We start from the raw sequence: 18,368 nt of genomic DNA, 5'->3' as shown, positions 1-18,368 counted from the left end.
GCTCTCACCCTCTCTCTCAAAAATAAATAAACATAGGGGCGCCTGGGTGGCGCAGTCGGTTAAGCGTCCGACTTCAGCCAGGTCACGATCTCGCAGTCTGTGAGTTCGAGCCCCGCGTCGGGCTGATGGCTCAGAGCCTGGAGCCTGTTTCTGATTCTGTGTCTCCCTCTCTCTCTGCCCCTCCCCCGTTCATGCTCTGTCTCTCTCTGTCCCAAAAATAAATAAACGTTGAAAAAAAAATTTAAAAAAAAAAATAAATAAATAAACATAAAAAAAAAAAACGTTATCTTCTCTGAGAACATATATTCTGGGTTGTCTGCACCAGGATTCAGAAACGAATGTTTGGGGCACAGACTCTCTTCATGACCTTGGGGCTTCTGGCTTTGCAGCACTGGGCAAGAACTGGTTCTGACCCTCCTTGCCCCCAATGAGGTACAGAACAGTCTTTGTGTGTTCTGCATCGGGTCCTCTAGGGAGGGAATCACCCAGAAAGTTACCTCCTCCAAGGCCTCGTTGGCCTGATGCTCATCAATACACTCCACCTGTAGGGGTACAAGGACACTAACTCAGTAAACATGTAGGAACCCATCTCCACCACCACCCTCATCAAGATCACCATCTCCACAACTACCACCGCCACCACCATCACCATCATCATCATCATCACCGTCATCATCATCACCATCATCACCGTGATCATATTATCACCATCTCCATCATAACCAGCATCATCGTCATTACCATCACCATCACCATCACCATCATCGCCATCATCACCGTCATCGCCATCACCAACATCACCACCATCACCGTTGTCACTGTCGTCACCATCATCAATCATTGCCATCATCACCATGACTACCGTCATCACCATGATTGTAACCATCACCACCATCCTCACCACCATCCTCACCACCATCACCATCGTCATTGTCATCACCATTGCCACCATCACCGTCTCCATCATAACCAGCATCATCATCATTACCATCACCATCATCATCACCACCAACACCATCATCACCGTCATCACCATTACCAACATCACCACCATCACCGTTGTCAGTCATCACCATCATCAATCATCGCTATCGTCACCACGACTACCACCACCACCACGATTGTAACCACCACCACCATCGTCATTGTCATCACCACTGCCACCATCACCGTCTCCATCATCACCATCATAATCATCAATACCATCACCATCGTCACTGTCGTCACCATCATCATCACCACTGCCACCATCGCCATCAGTATCACCACCATCCCCACCATCACCATCACCATCATCACTATGATCATGATCGTCACCATCATCGCCACCATCACCGTTGTCACTGTCATCACTCTCATCATCACCATCATCATCATTGCCACACCACCATGACCATCATCACTGTCACCATCATCACCATCATCATCACCACTATTATTCACTGGGACGGGGGCCAGGCTTCTACCACTCGTGCCCCACCACATGGCACCAGATGAGGCCTGGAGTTGTTCCTAAGGCAGGGATATCCAAAAATGCTTTGAGCAATGAGAACATCTTTACTCCTGTCACAAGGATAAGCCTAGGATAGAATAATATAAACTCCAAACAACATTAGAGGATCCTCCGGTTGGCCAAGTATCAACCTCACTGCTTCATTCCTTATCCAAACTGGGAAGATTGTCCCTGTCACTGAACACGGGGCAGTGGGGGAATGTGGGAGAAAAAGGGTGGTTGATGGGAGGAGCAGCACGAAACTTCGAGTCTACCACATACTTGGTGGCAAAGTATGCATGTATTTTGCGGGAGCATATCATCCCCGCCTCTAATACCAGATCCTCACCCAGAGCTTCTGCTCGTAAGACTTACAGATGACGAACTCTTAGGGGCGCCTGGGTGGCTCAGTCGGTTAAACATCTGACCTCGGCTCGGGTCATGATCTCATGGTTCGTGGGCTCAAGCCCCGCATGAGGCTCCGACGGCTGGGAGTCTCGAGCCTGCTTCAGATTCTGTGTCCCACTCTCTCTTGGCCCCTCCCCCGCTCACACTCTGTCTCACTCTCTCTTTCTCAAATATAGATAAACATTAAAAAAATTTAAAAACAAATGATGAACTCTTATAACTGGGGTGATCGTAGGTGAAAACGCAGAGGTGGTGGCTTATTCCCGGACCCCGTAAAGACCCCAGATGGAGCAGCACAGTGAGACTGCCTTCCCTTCCTCCTGTTCCAGGGCCTCATGCTTACCGGTGAATTTGGCCAACACACCCTGAAAGCCTTCAAAATGCCACCTCCTTTGCCCTAGATGCCCCACCCCTAGGAATTGATCCCCAAGGATGTCATGGATCCTCAAAAAAGTTAACTAGAAGGTTGCTTATCAGAGTTGTTGACACAGAGTGAAAAATCAAGAACAGGCTAAGTGCTTATCATGCACGAAGGGCTCAGGGATCGTTGGCAGTTACGGTCCATCAAGCAGGTGGGGCCACGCTCCCTGATCCCCCAGAAGGCGGTCGGCCGTCCTGCTCCAGTGGCCGGAGAGACAATGGGGGCGGCCCTCCGGCCAGCCTGCAGCGGAGCCAGAGGAAGGTAAGGACTCCAGGCCCAGCCTCCTCTGGTAGAGGCAGCTGAACTGCTCCACAGGCAGGCCGCCTGGCCAGCGGAAGTGGGCCCAGCAGCTGATGCCAGCGAGGCTCTCCCACGTGCACGGTCAACCCCAATTCCACGGTATCCCAGCCGTCACCGTGCACCACGAGGGCGGGGCCGGAACTCTTCAGCGCGGCCCTCTTCTCCTACACCTTCTGTGCGGACACCTGAACCGCCCTGGCTCGGATGCACAAAGGGCTTCCCCCCTGCAGGTCCGTACCCACCCTCTGCCGTGCCACCCCGGTGAGGAGGTGGCGGGAGGGCCCAGGGCCCGATGGTGTCCTGTGTGACCTCGGGCGAGTCCCTGCCCACCCCTCCTCCACCCCAGGCCTGGCTCCCCTTTGGTAAAAAGATGGCCCTGCTGAGGTAGCCTGAATTCGCATCCTCTCGGGAGCTGATGCTGGCCAGCCGCAGCTATCCTTGTAGGATATCCTTGAAGGCCAAGCCTCCCTATCCTTGTAGACCGGGGCCATGGCTCCTGCTTGGCAGGGCTGGGGGGAGACTGAATGCGACTGGCTGGAAGCACATGTTGAATGAGGGGCTGGTATGGTTGCAGTCGATGAACTTAAAATGAGCACCGCTACTCCACGCAGGTGAGAGTCAAGTGTGTCGGGAAGCCCGGGGAGCCTCGTGCCGCCCCCACGTCTACTCTCAACCGGATCTGCCTCCGTGACTGCCGGCAGAGAGGAAACAGCTCTCATCGGGAGGGAGCCCTTCTCTAACATGGGGGCGATAAGTGTACGTTTGGGGACACCACTCGCGCTACGATGCCACCGGAGTCAGCTCTTACCTGCTTTATCACGTACTTTACTTTGTTTTCTGTTTTCTCCACCACCAGGTTCATCCCCAAGGCCCCAGGACTCAGCTGGTCCAAAACCTAGCAGGAAGAGAAAGAGAAGCTTTCAGCAAATGCACACGGATGGCTTTTCCCTTTCCAAAGCGCGCTCAACTCCGACGCCTTCTCTGACCCCAAGCCCCCTCGCAGACTAGCAGAGCAAGCGTCTCCACCACATTTTGCAGAGAAGGAAATGCCCAGAAGGCTGAGGAGCCCTCAGAAGGCAGAACCTGAGCCCGTCTCTCCGTGGGCCAATTCTGGAGCTCTTTCCACCACCCTGTAATCCCTTCTCCACGCGGCAGCAGGGAGCAGTGGGCATCCAAGAGCCAGTACCTCCCTGGGGCAGAGCTTTGTTCACTCTCTCTAGCCCCCCTATTATTCCAGCTTCCAGCACCCACCTCCGAACTGGACATCCAAACGAGAAAATAACTCGTCCATAATGGCTGTGTAGTTACAGCTATGTGTGGCCTGGCACTGTGCCAAGCACTTTACAGCCCCCTCCCCCTGGTGAGTGGCACTATCGTTATGTTCGTGTCCATACTGGAGAAAACTGAGGCATAGGGAGCGAGGTCCTTGCCTGAGGCTACAGTGTTAATAAGTTAGACGGCCTGGAGCGGACGGGAACTCTGGGGTCTGACTCCAGGGTCTGCGTTATGAAGCAAACCTGCAGAGATGGCCGCCAAGTCAGAAATCTGTGCAGGGAGGCCAAGGACTATGGGGTAGGCTGGACGATGGAATTACACCTGCCAGGGGATAGAGGAAGCCTGGCAGGACGGAAAGGAGTGGATGTAGGAGGTGGAACCCTGAGTTTAGGGTCTTGGATTCTGCAATCCAGCCCCTGTGGGTGGACTGAATTGTGCTTAGGGAATTTGGGGGGTCAATGTACTACTGAGTGGCTTAAGCCAGTCTAAGGATGCACAGCTGAGGCTCTCTTAAGTGGTGGGTTAAACAGTAAAACACTCGTAGCTCAGATGGGGTCTCCGGTTTTCTCCCCCAAAAAGTAACTTTGCCTTTAAAATTCTCTGCCCCCCAGAAACTCATCTCCTTTACAGGGCTGACTCCCCCACAGCCCTCCCACACAAAGGAAGGGAGTTCTCCCAAAGTGAGCAAAATCTTATCTACAAATTGTTTTCAAATTAATGAAATCTTTACAAAGACTGAATCTAACATTTGATAAAGTTGGCCTATCATGTATCGAAGCAGTCAATTAAACAATTAAACACTCATTCATTTTAACTTTGCATCTTTCCTTTTGTTTTGGGAATTTTTCAAGTCTTACACATGGTCACGGGCCCTGGAAATGGTCCAAGCCCTCCCACCCGGGACTACCGACGGCGTGTATTAGGAGTTTGGAGGCTCCTGATTGTGAACTCTGGACGTTTTAGGGTGTCCTGTGTCCGCCGGCAAAACGGTGGACTTCTCTCCCATCAAGTATTCAGACGAACGATGCTGGAGAGTCATTTCATCCATCATTTTAGAGAAGGGGAAACTGAGGCCCAGAGAGGCAAAGGGCACCCAGGGGGTCGTTCCACGCGCTGGAGGCAGACCCTGGCGGGGGGTGGGGGGGGGAGGGGTGGGACTTGGCCACCAGCCCCCTCTCCAGCGGCTGTGACCGGTAAACCGGTAGGGGGCTGGGTGGGGGTTGCAGGAGGTCGTTGAGGTCCCTGGCTCGCCCCAAACCGGCGGGTTCTCGTCGCCCCGGCCTCCCCACCAGGGAACAACTTGGCACCTGGTACTTCTCCATAGTGTCCCCAGGGGAGACTCCCCGCGTCCTCTCCCTTGGCACGGCGCTGGGGGTGCGCCCCTAGCCGGCGCCCGCGCGCGGACCCTCGACTGAGCATGCTCAGTAGAGAGCGCGCCCGGCAGAGCGCCCCTTCCCCCGCCCCGAGGGCGCCCCCTCAGCCCCAGGTGCGCCTGCCTGAACGGTGCACGCGCGGGCGGGGGCGGGGAGGGGGGAGCTCCGACACGCCCCTCCAGCGGGGCGGCCTGAGAGCGCTCGGCGGGCGGGGCCTGAGAACGTGGCGGGCGGGGCCTGAGTGCGCGGCGGGCGGGGCCGGGCGGGGCCGCCCGGGCCAGGGCGCGGCGGGCGAGGCCCCAGCGCGGTGGGCGGGGCTGCCGGCGACAGAACGCGGCGGGCGGAGCCTCGAGCGCGGCGGACGGGGCGGCGGCGGGCGGCGGGCGGCGCGCGGCCCCTTTAAGGCGCGGCCGGGGCGGGCCCGCCGGCGCGGCCCCTTTAAGGCTTGGCCTACGTGGCAGCCGCTGGAGCCGCGGACGAGGAGCGAGGCCGGCCGCCGGGCACTTCCTGTGGAGGCCGCAGCGGGCGCGGGCGCCGACGGGCCGAGCGCCGAGCGAGCGAGGGAGCGAGCGAGCCGAGCCTCCCGCCGCCGCCATGGGCCAGAACGACCTGATGGGCACGGCCGAGGACTTCGCCGACCAGGTGCGGCCTGCGGCCCGACCGGGCCTCCTGCCCCGGCCTCGAAGCCCCTCCCGCGCGTCCCCTCCGACTCCCCCTCCGGGCCTCGGCCCCGAGCCCTCTGCGCTCCCAGAGTCGGGCCCCCGGCCCCCGAGGGCCGCCCCTGGGTCTGCGCCGCGTCCTCACCCCTCCCGAGCCCGCCGGAGAATCGCGCCCCCTCCCCCAACCGGGGCATTCCGCTCCGGGGCTCGTCGCCTTCCCGACCCGGGGCTCCCCGAAACCCGGCCTGCCCTTGTCGCCGCCTCCCCGCCAGGGCTCCGGGTGGGTTCTCGGGCCCGTGCTTCGGCACCCAGGTCGTGAGCCGCCCCCCTCCCCCCCCCCCAGCCTGGCCGGCCCCAGGAGGTGAGGGGTGTGAGGGGCTGCCTCGCCCGGTCCCGAGAAGGGAGCCCGAGGCCTGGGGGCTGGGGGGCGCTGCGGGTTTGGGCCGAGTCTGGCTACTGGGGAGCGTTCTCTCCGTATCGAACTGTTGGGGTGGTCCCTGCACGCTTCTCCTTTCACTGGCACTCTTAGGGGGCGGGGTGGGGAGCTGTGATCCTGAACTGGGGGTTGGTCAGAAAGGAGGCCTGGGGGTCCTCCCAGAGGAAAGGGGGCGCCCTGGTATGTACCCCGACTACGGAAAGCAACCGCACTTTCTTCTGTTACTATTTCCTAGATGTGTTGGACTCATGGGGTCCCTTTGACCCTCCCAGCATTTTCCCTCCCTGTTTGGACTCTGCCCTGGGACTGAATTGAATGGGTATCTATCAGTACACAAACCTGGGAGGAGGGGAAGCCTATCTTCCTGGGTTGTTTTTTTTTTTTTTTTTTTTTTTCTTCCCCGAGTGTACAGGTGGCATTCTGAGCACCGGGGAAGCTCTTGAAACAGGCAGTTGACACAGACCAGATGGACAGAATCAGATCCTAGAAAGGGGAAAGGACGGAGCTTCCTGGCGATTTTCATCAAGCTCTGATTATTTAGTGTACCTTTTAGCTGTGAAAGTGTCCCCTTACGTCTACAGATGAGCAGCCTTATCCCTGCAGGCAGAGCCATGTCTGGCCCACTGGCCATTTCTTTCCCTTGTGCACTTAACGGGTTTGTGGTTTTTGCGAGACTTAAAAGTAGTGAGGTTACATTTTTTATTTTTATGGGGGTGGTATCGAGTAACGAAACTCTGAAGTTTGGGTTTATTGGAAGGCTTGTACGCGTTTGTGTGAGTTAGGAACACAAATGCGGGTGTTCTGATCCGGCATGGGCGAGCTCGATCTTCCCTTGTTCCCCTTGAGGGGTGCCGTCTGTAGTGTGGTCTGGTAGCGGGGTTTCCATTGCACCACTCTCCTGTGAGCTGGTATTTGAGAACCAGCTTGGGGGGGTGGGGTGGGGAAAGCGTGTCCATTTGAAAAAACAGTTTTTGCTCAGGTCATGATTTTGTGTTTAAAGACCTTTTAAAAATCGTATCCTTCATAAACACAATTCGTATCAAAAGCTCTCAAGAACCACGTAGGCCTTCCCTGTCCATTTTTCAGTGGTTTTAGTGACCCGATTGCATTTCCCCAAGTAGCAACTCCCTGAGAAGATGGCTCCTTTGAGCCACGGGGACCGTGAGAGCTCTGCACACTCACTCTTCGGTCCGGAGAACCCTGATTTTGCAAGTGCATTTCATAACCAAGTCTAGATAAAATGTCTCTAACCAAGCTGGTGCCAACTATCAAACGATCAACTTTCCTACAGAAAAAAAAAAGCTCAAAATCTCTATATGTAATCTTTTCTTCTTTTTCTCCCTGCATTTTGTTTAAATCAAAGAAGCAGGATCTTGGAACCTGAAAGGCCCTTCAGGCAGACACACAGTCTGGGTGCACCTAAGTTACTGGTGGGAAAGATGGCCTGCCGGGGCTTCTGGACTGGCCTGGGGCACAGCCCCGGGGGGAACCCCAGACTCTGACCTCAAAGCTAGTGCCACATACGACGAGCTTCCGAGGCCTGGTGTTCTTCTGGTGCAAATGGAGGGGAAAGGGCCTGCCTGCATCACAGTCGAACACCCAAAGTGGCCCAGGGCTGTGTCTTGTCAGGCAGCGTGGGCTCCTGCTGTCAGTCTGTCAGGGCCAGGGCCCACCTTGGTGGTGGCAGCGGATGTCAGAAGACCCCTCCACGCCCTTTTGTGGGTGACTCAGAGGGCAGTGGCCCTCATGCTCTCCAAAACCAAAGTCAGGAGCGTCTTCTGCCCGGGCAGGCTTGGCGCGGGAGGATGTGGGCAGAGTAGAGGGTGCAGAGCCCAAGTGACGGCTTCCCGTGGATAGTAATCTGGCCAGGCTGGGGTGCCGCTTTAACATTTATCCGCACGGTATTCAAACAAAGCTGCCAATAATAAAGGTGCTGGAGTCCAGGCTTTTAAAATGAAAATGATCTCCTTTGAAGGGCGTGGGGGAATAATTGTCAAAGTCACTCATCAGTAACACGACAGACCCATTTTTTCAAACCCTGTCTTCAGAAAACGAAAGCAAAACTCAAGTGACAGGTGTTAACCAGAAAATCTAGGTTGCTGGAGTGGGACCTGTAAAGCCTGCGTGTCCCCCAGTAGTTATGATAAGAGACACTAACTCTGGGCCAGGTCCTCCACGCTTAGTACTGTGTTACCCTCTGGACCGCGTGAGGCTGGCCACAGTGCCTCTGTCTTCAGGTGTGGGGAGGGCGGTCTTGCATGGAGTGAGGTAGGCTGAAGTTCTGAGTCCACATCTTGGTACCAAAGGCTGGGCTCCTCGCCTCCTGGCTGTCCTGCAGCCTCCCCTTGAGGCCCGCAGAGGTCAGAGCACAGGGTCAGCTGTCCCGTTCGTTCTGACTGGCCGGCTCATCCAGAGCTACATCTCTGGCATCGGGCTCCTTGCCCCTGGCGGCCAGGAGGCCAGGCGCTTAGAGAAAACGCTGAGCGTGCCCTCTGCAGGAGCTAGGCGTTCGGAAGCCATCTGAGACCAGGTCAGGAGGGGCCAGAGACCAACGAACTCAGCAATCCAAAATTACGTCCGGGTCCTGAAGCCGGTGCTCGCTGCCCTTCGGCAGAGCGTAATTGCAAGCACATCTGCGCCAGTAAATGGGAATATTAGCACCTACTGGGTCCGGCCTGACGGCTCATCTGTCACCAGGGTGACAGGTAAGCTGCATGGGGCCTTGCTGTCCCTTGTGGCCTTTGGGGCTTTTACCTGTCTTTTGGCATGATGGAGCCATCCTGGGAGCCTGTGCCCGCAGGAGCCCCCCTGGGCCACTGGTCCAGCGTTGGGTAGCTCGGATGGCCCGACAGAACGCGAGTGGGCACGCCTGCTCCCCGGGTGTTAGGGCTCTGGACTAACCGTGTGTGGACGGCCATTGGGTATGAGTGGGGCTCTCGTAACAGTGATGGGTTCTGAGCATCATTTTCCTGTTGCTCTGCTCTGTGTCCCCCTCCCTGCCGGGGCTTCCTGCCTTGCGCCATCAGGAGTGAGGAGAGAAGGCAAAGAGGGCGCATTCTTTCCTGCTTGCCCTAAGAAGAGCCATCTCGCCTCTTCCGGGGAGCGGGGTGGAGACACGGGGGGCACTGGTCAGCACGGCTTCTGGAAAGTGAGGCACAGCTGTGTTCTCCTCCCTGGGATTTGTTGCTACTCTCCTATGGTTAGGCTCTTAGTCACGTGGATTTCTGGTACGGAAGCCAGGCCATCTCCAGGACCAGTCGACGCTTGTTCCTGTACTCGGAGGTGCAGCGTGAACCCACACAGCAGCACCCCGGGAGACCTGCCGGGGGAGTTCTGGGGTCATGGTGAATGCCCACGTGTGAGTCATCGAACTCTTGCTCGGGCCCTGACTCAGCCTGACGTGAGGGAGGCCGTCTGGCCACAAGTTCTAATCTTCTGGGATGTGGAGGCTTGAAGTGGCCCTTGAGAAGGGCAGCCCCAGTCCCTGCGACCAGATGGTCTCATGCCCTTTTTTGCTTCCTCAGACTTCCCAACCAAGAATTGCAGGCAGCTTTCCTCAAGTCCCTTCTGTCCTCAGTACTCAGAGAAAGTAGCTTTTCTGTGTCATGTGAGAGCTGCAGGTGGCTGTGTGGCATGATCACTGCATTCTCAGAGTTAGGTTTCTTAAACCCCCTCTAAAATCAGAATCATAGCCCTTCGTAAATAAATCCCAACTTTCCGTATTTCATAAGTCACCCAGGTCCTGTCATCGCTTGTGAACCGCACCCTGCTTGACGGTGAGCTTGGAGGTTCCAGTGAAAAGCCTGCCCCACGCAGGCTAACCGTCCTCTCCTGTGGCCTGGCCTGCCCCTGCTTGCTGCCCGCTTCCGGCTTTCCCTCCACGATTCTGTCCCAGGCGTGGCCGTCGTGGGTCTCCGTGTCCCCCGCGGGCAGCACCCGGCCCCCGGCCCGCAGGACCCGTTGCACAAGCACGGGACAGGGGACTGCTCCCGGGCTCCCGCGTGCCGCCTGGATGCCTGCTTCAGGGCTCTTCTCTGCTGTGCCAGGAGGATGCGGTCCCCAGACGCCTGACGTGGATTCAGTGGCCGAGTCTGAACCACCGTAACCAGCACGCATTCGGAGAATCCGAGTAAAATTGGGTCTGGCCTCGTGTTGAAACAGTTTTTTTTCTTTCCTGTTGAGTCCAAACAGGTGCTTATTAGAGGCTGGCTGGTTTAAAGAGGTTCTGGAGCAGCCTGGCTTGCAAAATACAGTCGACCCGTAGCCTGAACCACATCCAACTTGGAAATAACCTGAATTTTGGCTCCCCCCCCCACCCCCCCAAAGCACAGAGCTGTCTGTTTCCTCAGCTTGTCTCACGGGGAAGGGAGGAGTCTCCCTGTTGCTCTTTAATCCTCTTGACCCAGACACTCAAATTAGGCGTACAGACTCATCACGGAAGCTCTTAAACACTGCCTGTGTCTCTTGGGCCGGGCTGTGGAGCAGAGCGCGTGTTAAGCGGGGTGCTTCATGGTGAGGAGGCTTAGAATGAAGGCCAAGGGCCCGGGCTTGTTTGCTCCTCACTGGTGAGCACAGCAGGCAGCTTTCAGCTCCAGTTTGGAGGCGGGTCAGGACGTGTCCCATGTCTGTCTGCCCCTGCCTTTTGGGGTCAGCCTCCCCCAGAATTGCGCCGCGGCCCCAGTCGTGTCCCTGTGGATTAGACTAGGAACGACTCTACCGCTGACCCTGCTGGGGCTCACGACAGCATTTGGGCCATGAGGCAGAAGCAGCAGGGCCAGTGGTCAGCTGTCCCTCTACCTCCCGGTCTGACGCCGGGGGGGGTGTGTACCCCGAGTGGACAGACATCCTGTGTGTGCTTTACAGAGACTCCAAAATTTGTAGGGGCGTTAAGGTTCTTTCTCCTTCCCTCTTCTCCTCTGCTTATTCAAGTTGGAAAGAACCTTAGACCCACCTGGTTCATTGTCCAGGCGTCGGTCTCTCCCTGTGCCCTCTGCCCCCGCTTCGGTGAGGGTCAAGGGCTGAGCAGGCGTGTGCAGAATCGCTACCTTGGGGCTCAGTCAGGCTCGGGAGATTTGGAGAGAAAGGACACCTGGCTTGTAAGGGCTTTCTCCCCGCTCTCCCTCCCACAAGTGCCCGGCTGCCATGGCCCAGCGGAGGGGAGGGGAGGGGAGGGGAGGGGAGGCGAGGCTTCTCTGCTGACTGAGCCCAAGTCGACAAACTGGAGGTTGATCTCAACAGCCAGAGGCTCGTTACTTGCGGCCGAGAGCATCAGCCGTTTTCTAGGACTTGAAAGCAACTTTTCAAAAACGCCAATAATTAACAGACTCTTCAGACACACCTTAGCTGGTCCCAGTAAGGTTTCACCAGCCCTGAGAGGGGCAGTGATGTTCATTTGACCTGTCCTTTGCGGGGGCCAGGCCCACAGGTGCCCTTTAGACTCGGCTGCCTGACTCGTCACTTCTGTGGGCGGACTTCCCGGAGAGCCTGCCCTTACCGTGTGCTGTAGGGTTTCCTTCCCTTTGCATTTAGCTTGGACGGTAGGAAAGAGAAAGTGGCTGCAGGGCACCCGAGTGACATTTGTGTCTCCACCCGATATATGTTTCATAACCACGCCGTCGTTAACGGCACACTTTGCACGGAGCAGGAGGAAGTTCTAAATGTGCTTTCTCTCCCTTTGGTGCTCACCAGTGATTTTCCGAACTGGACTCTTCACTGCTATTGAGACAGTCGTGCGTCCATTTGTTAGCATGTCTTTGTAAAAGACTCCAGAGCCTTCTAGCCATTAGCCACACCAGTTCCATGTGTGTGCTCACCGCTGCCCACCCCACCCTCTCCAGTCCAGGGCCCTGGGAGGGACTGGGGGTGCGCGCACCGCTGCCAGAGCCTGGCCTCTTCTCTCGCTGCTCGGAGGTTTGGGATAAGCGTAGACACATGAACTTACCGCTGGTCTACCGTGAGGCCCTCCAGGCCTGGGACCCTGGCTGTCCCCTAAGTGGACTGTCCTCTCAAGAGCGTGCTCAGCCCTCTTCCATCTAGAGTGGGTCTGAGCACCATTGGGGGTGTTGGGAGGCCAAGGCTTAGCCGTGTGTGACCGTGTGTGACTGGCAGGCCAAGCCTCAGCGGGCTGTCTCGGGTCCGTGCAGCTCTCAGGGAGCCCCTTTCCCCTGTGGGGTGCAGTCTGCCCACTTGTGAAACGAGAGGGTCTCGGGGGAGTGGGCGCGGTTCTGTGGCAGTGTCTGGAGGCGTTTTTGGCCGTCACAGCTGGAGGGGGGCTGCCGATGACGTCTGGTGGGTAGAGGCCAGGGGTGCCACGCGCCCCCCTTTGGTGCCGGTCGGCCTAGGATAAAGACGACTCAGTGCAAATGCCGGGGCGCGCGGGAGGGGAGGCCACGGGTGAGCCGGCAGGGCCTCATCGGGGTGATCCTGGTCCGCCAGGGCCCTCGCCCGAGCGTCCGCGCGGTGTGCCTTGCGTGGGCCCCTCGTTGGGTGACCGTCGTTGGCGCCTACACGCCTGTGCGGACAGGGCGGAGGCTGTCGCCCTGGGGGTCCGGGCCTGACGGGACGGGCGGGCGCAGAGACACACCGGGCAGCGCGGGGAGCGGCCCTGAGGGTGCCGCAGCCCTCAGCCGGGTCTCTGTGGCCCGCAGTTCCTCCGGGTCACGAAGCAGTACCTGCCCCACGTGGCGCGCCTCTGCCTGATCAGCACGTTCCTGGAGGACGGCGTCCGCATGTGGTTCCAGTGGGGCGAGCAGCGTGACTACATCGACACGACGTGGGGCTGCGGCTACGCGCTGGCCTCCGCCTTTGTGCTCCTCAACCTGCTGGGACAGCTGAGTGAGTGGCCCTGACACGCGCCGGCCCACCTTGTGGGCGGGGACGGCAGGTCACCCGAGGGGCTCCCGGGCCGGCGGTGCCGGCCCTTTGCCCCTCCCCGGCGGGTGGGCCGGGCCTGGGCACTGGTTCTGTGGGCCTTCGGGTGGGTGCCGTGCTCACTGAAGACCGATGACACGGGCCCCACTCTAAGCGCCTGGGCCGGGACGCGGGGGAGACTGGGTGACCCGGGTGGGCCGGAGGGGAGCCAGAGCAGGGGAAACGCAGGGTGTGGGAAAGGATGAATCGGAGGCCGGATTCACGTGGGCCGCACATCTTCTGCTCCCCGGCCGCTGTCTGCTGGCGGCAGCCCCCCTCCCTGTACATCTTGGGGCCGGAAAGGGGCCTGCGCTTCTCAGTCCGTCCCGTAGCTCCCACGGCAGTTTCCACTGCACCGCCTGCTCCGGAAAAGGGCCCATTCCCTGGAGCAAGGGATCCGTTTCCTAGAACGGTATCTTCGATAAGTAAGGTCCCGTTGACTCGTGTGTGGTCCGGGTCTGCGATGAATTCTCCCAGGAGTTGCTCTTTCCTCGGGGCGCGTGGCTGGGCCACCCACCGCGCAGGGCTCAGGTGAGGGCGCCAGGTGCCGTGGCGGCGGCCCTCGCCCGGAACTCGCCCGCGGCCCCCTGAGCCTGGCCCTTCTCCCTTCCAGCCGGCTGCATCCTGGTGTTGAGCAGGAACTTCGTGCAGTACGCCTGCTTTGGGCTCTTTGGAATCATAGCGCTGCAGGTACGCGGGGCCGGGTCTCTTCTCTTCCTTGCCGTGCTCGGGGCATAGCTTCCGCAAAGGCGTCTCTGAGGATGCGGCTTCACCCTTGTGTCTCTGCCTGGGTCTCCTTTTCTTTCCTGAGAAAACACTGGATTTTCCCGGGTGCAGGCTCAGGAGAGCTGGAGAGGATGGGGCCCCTGAAAAGGTGCCAAGCTCTGGGCGCCCACCTCTTTGCCACCTTCCCGAGTTTCCTCTGATGGGGACAAATGACACAGGGTTGGCTGCAGCCAGGACACTGTCTTATCGTTTTACCTCGTGAACACCCAGCTGGCCACATGAGCTGTGTGCACCTGGACCAGAGCTCCCGGGCGCCGTGCCGGCACCTTGCGGGCTGGGTGCTCCCAGGGAACGGTGCTCGTTACGCGGGCCTGGGGTGGTCAGCACAGCTCGAGAAATGCTGAGCCTGTGGTTGAACTCGGAGCTGTCCTGGGCTCCTAAAGTGTCCCGTGCACCTTACGTTTACGCTTCTGTGGGAGAGATTGCCTGCTGCTGTTCTCAAGAAGTCCCAGTGCGTTTGGAGACGTGAGACTCAAGTTTCTGTCTCTTCTCTGTTCCCTTCAGACGATCGCCTACAGCATCCTGTGGGACTTGAAGTTTTTGATGAGGTACGTGCGCTCCACATGCTGAGCTTGCTTTTCATGTCTGTCGACTCAGTAACTAGCAGTCGGGAGTGAACTTCTTGGGGTCCAAGCACTTGGAGTCTGTAGGAGGTGTTGGCAGAGGCTCCCTCCCCCAACAACCCCCCACCCGCACCCCGGGACACAGGTGAGAATGAAGCTGTCCCTCCCAACCCCCTGTTCATGAGGGAGGGAAGGAGGGCCGGAATGGCAGCACTTGCTCACAGGGACCCAGCTGGTCAACAGCAGGGCCAAGGCCGGGCCAGGTTCCGAGTGTGTTCAAGTTAATGTCACTGTTGGGCGGAACAGACCCATCTGTCTTCAGCCGTGGAGCGGCTGTGAGTCCTGTGGACTCGCACCCGGCCGGTCCGGCACGGTTTAGAGAGAGGGACCTAAGGGCCCTCCCTTCCCGTGCTCCCGCCGAGGTCTCCCGACCTGGTCTGACGGGCGTGCGTAGTGCCTGCCGAGGCCCGGCAACTCAGCTGGCGTTTCTGTCCTCAGGAATCTGGCCCTGGGAGGAGGCCTGTTGCTGCTCCTGGCGGAATCCCGTTCCGAAGGGAAGAGCATGTTTGCAGGCGTCCCCACCATGCGCGAGAGCTCTCCCAAACAGTACATGCAGCTCGGAGGCAGGGTTCTGCTGGTCTTGATGTTCATGACCCTCCTTCACTTTGATGCCAGCTTCTTCTCGGTAAGCGCTCCTGCCTGCGTACGTGGACCTGGGCTCCTGTCCTTCAGAAAGGGCCCCGACCTCTCTTCCCCGCCTGTGCACGGAGCCTAGTCCAGGGGCTGTTGGAAGGAGTCGGCTTCAAGGAGGCAGACGTCGGATCCTACTAAAAGGAGTAAACACCCAGCAAGCTCTTAGGGGCCCGGAGCTGACAAAGGAAGTCCAGAGTCTCCCTGACCTCACTGGAGGTCCTGGTGTCCTGTGTGCCGGCCTCCAGGCGGTCCACCCGGGCTCTTTGCAGACCCTTGGTTCTTTAGGTGCCCACTGCTCGTACCTTTATCGTGTGCTGTGTGCACGCCGGGTGTCTCGTCCCCGGGAGCTTTACAGTGCCCGTCTTTAGAGCTGGCTGGGCGCCCTGGCCGGGAAAAGCTCCCAGGAGGGGCACCTGGCGCCATGGGAGGGGGGGAGCCCGCTCCTAAGAAGTACTGGGGACTACCTGGATGGCTTGGGGGCCCGCAGGCCGGGGCCCGAGTGTGTCCTGGTAAATTGCAGCCTGTTCGCCGAAGCCCCTGGCGCCTCCCTCTTTATTCCTCACTTGAATGCACACCCCTCTGTGACATCACCTGGACACATACCGCAGTGACAAGGGCAGTTGGAATATCTCTTCTTCCTCACCTTTTTTTTTTTTTCTTACCTTCTAACCTATGCAGATTCTCCAGAACATCGTGGGCACAGCTCTGATGATTTTAGTGGCCATTGGTTTTAAAACCAAGCTGGCTGCTTTGACTCTTGTCGTCTGGCTGTTTGCCATCAACGTGTATTTCAACGCCTTCTGGACCATTCCTGTCTATAAGCCCATGCATGACTTCCTGAAGTACGATTTCTTCCAGACCATGTCGGTGATCGGAGGCCTGCTCCTTGTGGTGGCCCTGGGCCCCGGGGGCGTCTCCATGGACGAGAAGAAGAAAGAGTGGTAACAGACCCCTTCCCTGCCTGGCTAGGACCCGCGGCCATCGAGGACTGGTTCGGGGTGGGTTCGACCAAAATGCCAGCATTTATGTGTCCTCTTTCCTTCCCTCCCTTGGTAAAGGCACAGATGTTTTGAGAATTTATTTGCAGACACCTGAAATTTGGCGGCTAAATCTGCTCTGGACCCACAGCCTAGTACCTGACCACTGGGGCGGGCTGGCTGGGCACAGCGCCTCCCTCCCCCAGGCACGGCCTCGGCTTCCCACGAGCAGCTTGCTGGGCTGTGGCCTCAGTTCCCGTTTTTGTTTCTGTTTTGTGGGTGGGGGGCCTTCAAGCTGTACTGTGAGCAGATACATTTGTGTATCCTTCAAAGCGGTCTCCCTCTTACTGTTTTTTAAGTTTACGTTTTTAGCTAAAACTAAATGATTTGGGATGGCCCAGCCCAACACCACACAGTCAACGTCCTGGGCGTAAGCCTCGCCCACGGCTCCGAGTTGTCCCCGTGCCGCATCGTAACGCTCGCAGGGACAACAACGGCATTTGGACCCAAACCCAAAGAACGAAGTGGTGCCAGAGGGGCCACCGAGGCTGCCGTTCACTCGGCACAAAACCGGCTCCGGTTGGTGCAGCTCGTTGGGTAGGGGAACCCCCCGGGAGCCTCAGTGGCTCAGGGCGGGAACGGCGGGGCTAGAAGTCCCCAGGTGCACCTGGAGCCTATGGGGACCCCCGCCCCGACCCTGGCCGTATGCCTGCGCGCTGACTCCCGTGAGGGGCGTGGGAGGAGCAGCAGCCTCGTGGGGCAGGGCAGCGACGAAGCGGGCTCTCAGACCAGTTACCTCACCCCCGGTCTTCACACCGAGCCTGGGCTGCCGCTGTGGGCTCCTGTGGGCTCGTGTGGGCTCCCGTGGGCTCCGACCTGGCCAAGCGCCCCGCCCGCCTCTCCTTCGGCTGGAGGGACTTTTCCCAAGCTGCGCAGCCGTGACTTACCACTTTCTCAAGGCTGTTGCTTGCTCAGATTTGTCTTTGCTATGCTGAATGCAGCCCAAATTACTTTTTACGATTTGTGATGCCTTACCGATTGGATCTTAATCCTGTATTTAAAGTTTTCTAACATTGCCTTACACTGCGTTTCTCTTCTTGGGGGTGCACGCGCCTGTTGGCTCTTCTCCACTCGTCCACGCTGTAGCGATTGCCACGAGGGGAGAGTTGGACTCGTCTGTGCCTCCCCCAGTCCTCCCCCAGACCCTCGGTGGGGGGGGGGGGGGTGGCAGGCTGACCAAGCTAGAACGAGGACTGCCTGAAGCTGGTCTCTTTTTTCCTGGTTCATGGCTAGATGTGCAAGCCTGAGGGCATCCCTAGGGATGCCGGGGCCAGTCCCGAACCAGGATCCACATTTACCAGCCAGACCAGAGCCAGCGTGGGGCGGGGAAGCCGCCCCGCTTTTGCCTCCCAGTGCTCCTAGAGCCTTACTTGGCTCTGCGGCCTGGACCCGCCAGACCTGACGGGAGCGATGGCACCCCTCTCGACACCCCACCTCGTGCCCACACCTCAGCCCCAGATGTTCCCAACGCCCACCCATTTGCAAACGCCTCCGGCCTTGGAAAAGCAACAGATGGAGAGGGCTTTTCTACTTGGTCACCCGGATGCTCGCCGCACGGGGTGGTTTCTGACGCCGTGCGTCCACCTCGGGGCCACCTCTCGGTCCACCCCCTTTCCCGTCAGCACAGCACCGCTGTCCCATCAGATGACACTCAGCCACGTCTGTGCCTCCGGGACACCTTTGACGGTTCCAACACCTCTGTTGGTTTGCAGGAACGGTCTGACCCCAGGAGGCCAAGGGGTACGGTCAGAGGGCACCCTCAATGCTGCAGGAGGTTGCTCGGGCCTCCCCTGGCCCTCGGTGGGCTCGTGCCTGGGACGGGGGTAGATGCCTTTGCAGGAAGGAGAGAAAACTACCATCTACCAGTTGGCTTCGGCAAAACCATTTCTGACAATTTTTTGGCTTTATGTGGGAAATAGGTATAAATCTCATTTTATGCTGTATTTTATATCTTAGTTGTGTTTGGAAACGTTTTGATTTTTGGAAACATCAAAATAAATAACGGCATTTGTTGTA

At 58.3% G+C, this 18,368-nt stretch overlaps 2 protein-coding genes across 2 annotated transcripts in view; one reads left to right on the top strand and one right to left on the bottom strand.

Annotated features, from left to right (window-relative positions):
* Window positions 1-5,865, bottom strand: part of STKLD1 (serine/threonine kinase like domain containing 1) — a 22,983-nt gene extending 17,118 nt beyond the window's left edge. The window contains exons 1-3 of the mRNA XM_047093716.1: window positions 5,440-5,865; window positions 3,430-3,516; window positions 498-542 (exon numbers count right to left, since the gene is read on the bottom strand). Coding sequence (XP_046949672.1) covers window positions 498-542; window positions 3,430-3,516; window positions 5,440-5,865 — 558 coding nt within the window. The remainder of the gene's footprint in view (window positions 1-497; window positions 543-3,429; window positions 3,517-5,439) is intronic.
* SURF4 (surfeit 4) lies at window positions 5,710-18,368 on the top strand. Its single transcript, XM_047093873.1, has 6 exons — window positions 5,710-5,911; window positions 13,012-13,198; window positions 13,887-13,963; window positions 14,564-14,607; window positions 15,121-15,307; window positions 15,994-18,368. The coding sequence occupies exons 1-6, from the start codon at window positions 5,864-5,866 to the stop codon at window positions 16,258-16,260; spliced, it is 810 nt and encodes a 269-aa protein (XP_046949829.1). The 5' UTR covers window positions 5,710-5,863; the 3' UTR covers window positions 16,261-18,368.

Source organism: Lynx rufus, unplaced genomic scaffold (assembly GCF_022079265.1).
Source record: "Lynx rufus isolate CCGP_SWC_20201006 ecotype Redwood Valley unplaced genomic scaffold, mLynRuf1.p SCAF_36, whole genome shotgun sequence".
Classification (NCBI taxonomy): Eukaryota; Metazoa; Chordata; class Mammalia; order Carnivora; family Felidae; genus Lynx; species Lynx rufus.
Note: the sequence above shows the minus strand (reverse complement) of the source record. Positions and strands in the feature narration are given on the sequence as shown.

What these genes read in the sequence shown, in the direction of transcription:
- SURF4 (XM_047093873.1), top strand. Translation starts at nt 5,864, where the DNA reads ATGGGCCAGAACGACCTGATGGGCACGGCCGAGGACTTCGCCGACCAG. An exon ending in CCGAGGACTTCGCCGACCAG is followed by an intron (nt 5,912 to 13,011) that starts GTGCGGCCTGCG and finishes TGTGGCCCGCAG; the next exon opens with TTCCTCCGGGTCACGAAGCA. An exon ending in GACTTGAAGTTTTTGATGAG is followed by an intron (nt 14,608 to 15,120) that starts GTACGTGCGCTC and finishes TTCTGTCCTCAG; the next exon opens with GAATCTGGCCCTGGGAGGAG.